Genomic DNA, 3,808 nt, shown 5'->3' on the forward strand with positions numbered 1-3,808 from the left:
CGTCATTCCGTCTTTGCTCATTCAGTCTCAAATATCTCGACTACTTTTCTAGACAGATGGGTATTTTTCTCGACAAAAACAAGGCCACTGAACGCGTTTTAAGATGTTTTCCGTAACCCCATAATGACCTAAAACTGACAAGAGCGGCTTGACACAAATACATAATTATGTGAGGCATCGTGGTGAGATCAGGCGCTCGTCAAAATAATGAATTCGAAGATATCGGCATTTCCCCTCCAGTTCGATAAATTATTTTTTTTTGTATTTTTGTTTTTTGGTTCAACACCTTGTATGTCCGTTCAAAAACACTTTTGTGTGTGAATTTTCTTATGGAAAACGTTGATTAAAAGCACCAAAAAAATTAAATTTGTAGTTTGTAAGGCCTTGAAAGGTATGGAAGTCGCCAGACGTTGGCGGCCATATTCTCGCTAATTTTACTTTTGAATCCAGGCGGGCCCACCTCCCCCACGAACTGCAAATCTCTCGACTTCTATTCAAGATAAATGAATAGTTTTGTCATCCAAAGCAAGGCAAATGAGAAACCTTTAAGAAGATCCCAATAGCTCCATACATAACCAAAAAATGACGAGCCGCTGATTCCACCAGGACGTGTCACATATTATAGCATCACAGAAACAGTACTTTGTATCCTGACTCAAAATCTCTCATATGTGAGGCATCGTGGTGAAATCAGGCGCTCGTCAAAGTAATGAAATCGAAGAAACAGACAGTTTCTGATTGTTTAGCAATTTTTGTTTTTTGACTCAACATCTTTATGGTCCATTTAAAAACACATTTCTGTGGGAATTTACTAGTATTGATTTGAGGCACAAAAATGTAAATTTGCAGTTTATAAAGACTCTCAAGCTTTAGAAGTCACCAAATTTGCGGTCATTTTCTCGCTAATTTTACCTCTGAGACCAAGCGACCACCCTACCTCATTCAATCGCAAATTTCTCGACTTCTGTTCATGATGTTATATTCTGAGTATTTTCTTCGACGAAAACAAGACAAATGAACAAGCTTTAAAATGATACCAATAACTCCACATGCCCAAAAATTAACGAGCGCCTGATTCCACCACGCCGTGACACATATCTCATTACTTAAAAAAAGAAACACCCTGCCAGTATCTCATGACGTCACTCCAACACTCTCTACGCACAAATAAGTTTCTCTGTCTGGATGATTCATCATTATTCTCCCTACCTTTCAAAAGAATGCACGTTTGCGTGCAGAACGCCCGAGAAATAATAGAAGCAGTGTAGTTTTAGAAATTAGGAGATGTATTGATTAGGTGGGGGGGGGGGGGAACTAACGTAGAAAGCCAAAACGAAAACGTCATAGCTGTTACTATTTTCAGATACACCACAACTAGGGGGCGTAATGAGAATGACATAACTGATTGACGTAACAGAGTATTGTTTTAACCCAGGGCTTGCCAACGTGGGCAGATCACCTACTATTATTGCGGTAAAAACATTCGTGGCGCAACTTATCCTCAAATATGTGAGGCAGCGTGGTGGAATCAGGCTCTCGTCAAAATAATCAAAGTGAAGAAATTTGCATTTTCCCCCAGGTTTGTGAATTTTGGTCAAATTTTTGTTTTTTGGCTTTTCATGCCCTTTAAAGAACTCATTTTTGTGTGGATTTTTCTGAAAAATGTTGATTACTAAGGAAATAACTAAGCTTTGGCAGCCTTTTCCTTACTAATTTTACCTCTGAAAATAGATGACCCCCTCCTCCTTCATTTGCAAATATCTCGACTTGTATTCAAGATAAACGGATATTTTTTTTCATCCACGTAAAGACAAGTGAACAAGCTTTAAGATGATACAAATAACCCCTACATTCCCAAAAATTGACGAGAGCCTCATTTCACCACGATGAATCACATATTATCTCTTTATATAACGGGAGAATCAAGGTGATCCAGACTTTGCACAGCAGTTAGTTTCAATTTGTCTTAACTAAATCATATTTTTCTATAACAACTGGGGATAGATAAAAAACAACAACATTTCTTCATACTTTTATAATATAAAATACTTGAAATCTCCGTCACACGTAAATGGTATTGTTTCCAGCACTTCCCGCTTCTCAAATACATTTTGATTACGCATATTGCCTACGTAACAGCTCACCAATGACTCTTTTTACTTGCAAAACTTGATTCAAGAAATACATTTTTGTTGATAGTGAACACAGTTTTTGCACTAAAGGTTCTCAAAACATGCGTTCAATAAGCATAATGTCCCTGTTAGAAAGACATAACAGACTTGCTATTAAAAGCGATAATATTTCCCCAGCTGTAAACAATTAAAAATCTGTAGAAGCTAAACTCTTGAATTTTTTATTGGTATTTATTAAAGAATTTTCTAGAATACAGCTAGCAGGCGTTTACAAAAATGTTGATCTGTTAAGAAAAATTGATACAAGTCATTGTGCGAAAATTGGAGAACTTATGTTCAGTAGTTGATGAGATATTTGACTATAATTCGCACCTCGAATTTTTGACCGCACAATAGTGGATGGTCTAAAATGCTGATGGGTAGCCACTAGTGGGTGGTCTAAAATGTTGATGGGTAGTGGATGGTCTAAAATGTTGATGGGTAGCCACTAGTGGTCTAAAACGTATTTTAGTTGTTTTTTTTAACGAAGTGTTTTACGGTACTTAGAGTAACATACAAAGAAAAAAAGAAGAGACAATTATACAGCCGTGCTCCGACAAAACAAATTTTCTTCATTTTGGCGAAAAAAAATAATTGTATTTCACAAATCGATAGTAAAAATTGATTCCCCATCATGTGACAAAATGTTGAAATGAAAATATGCCTAGTTCTTTTTAGTAGATTGAAATATTTAATTTGTAAAAACCCATTTATTTTAAACGTTCTCCGACAGAACACATTAAATGTGTTTTTTCTTACAAATTCACGACCAAGAATGAAGTTTGATAGGAAAGAAGGAGCAAAGATGACAAAGAGATCTCGCCAGAAATGCATTTATTTTTTTATTTTTTTATTTTTCAAATGTATTCATTGATATATTTATTTTAATTAATGAAATGATTAATAAAGTATATTTATTTATTTACTAAACTGCTTTGTAATTCATGTATTGATTCACTGATTCATTTATTCCTTTATTCCTTTATTCATTTATTCATTTACTCATAGTTTACTTTTTGTGCATTTATCTATTTAACTATTTTCTATGTATTTATGTAGTTATCTCACTATTTATCTATGTATATATTTACTTATCTCACTATTTATCTATGTATCTATGTACTTATATCTCTATTTATCTATGTATCTATGTACTTATCTCATCTATGTATCTATGTACTTGTCTCTCTATTTATCTATGTATCTATGTACTTATCCCTCTATTTATCTATGTATCTATGTACTTGTCTCACTATTTATCTATGTATCTATGTACTTGTCTCACTATTTATCTATATATCTATGTACTTGTCTCACTATTTATCTATGTATCTATGTACTTACCTCATTATTTATCTATGTATCTATGTATTTATCTCTCTATTTATCAGCCAATCCGAGTGAGCGCGCTGTACTGGAAGGCCGACACCTCTCGACAGGAGCTCCATGGGACCAGGTCACAGCCCTGTATAGTGGACTCACGTGACAACGATAACCGCTCAATACACGTGTACAGTCTGCCTATAGATGAGTACCCAGGGCTAGTCAAGGTGTGTATATGTGTGTCTGTGTGTGTGTGTGTGTGTGTGTGTGTGTGTGTCTATGTGAGTGTGTGTGTGTGTCAGTGTGTGTGTGTG

At 35.2% G+C, this 3,808-nt stretch overlaps 1 protein-coding gene across 1 annotated transcript in view; it reads left to right on the top strand.

Moving 5' to 3' along the window:
• Window positions 1–3,562: 3,562 nt before the first annotated feature.
• Window positions 3,563–3,808, top strand: part of LOC101851699 (peroxisomal sarcosine oxidase) — a gene marked incomplete at both ends in the record, with an annotated part of 6,078 nt that continues 5,832 nt past the window's right edge. Inside the window, 1 exon segment of the mRNA XM_013090470.1 lies at window positions 3,563–3,721. Within this exon segment, the coding sequence (XP_012945924.1) occupies window positions 3,563–3,721 (159 nt within the window).

The sequence above is a fragment of the Aplysia californica genome, unplaced genomic scaffold, assembly GCF_000002075.1.
Source record: "Aplysia californica isolate F4 #8 unplaced genomic scaffold, AplCal3.0 scaffold01294, whole genome shotgun sequence".
NCBI classification, from domain to species: domain Eukaryota; kingdom Metazoa; phylum Mollusca; class Gastropoda; order Aplysiida; family Aplysiidae; genus Aplysia; species Aplysia californica.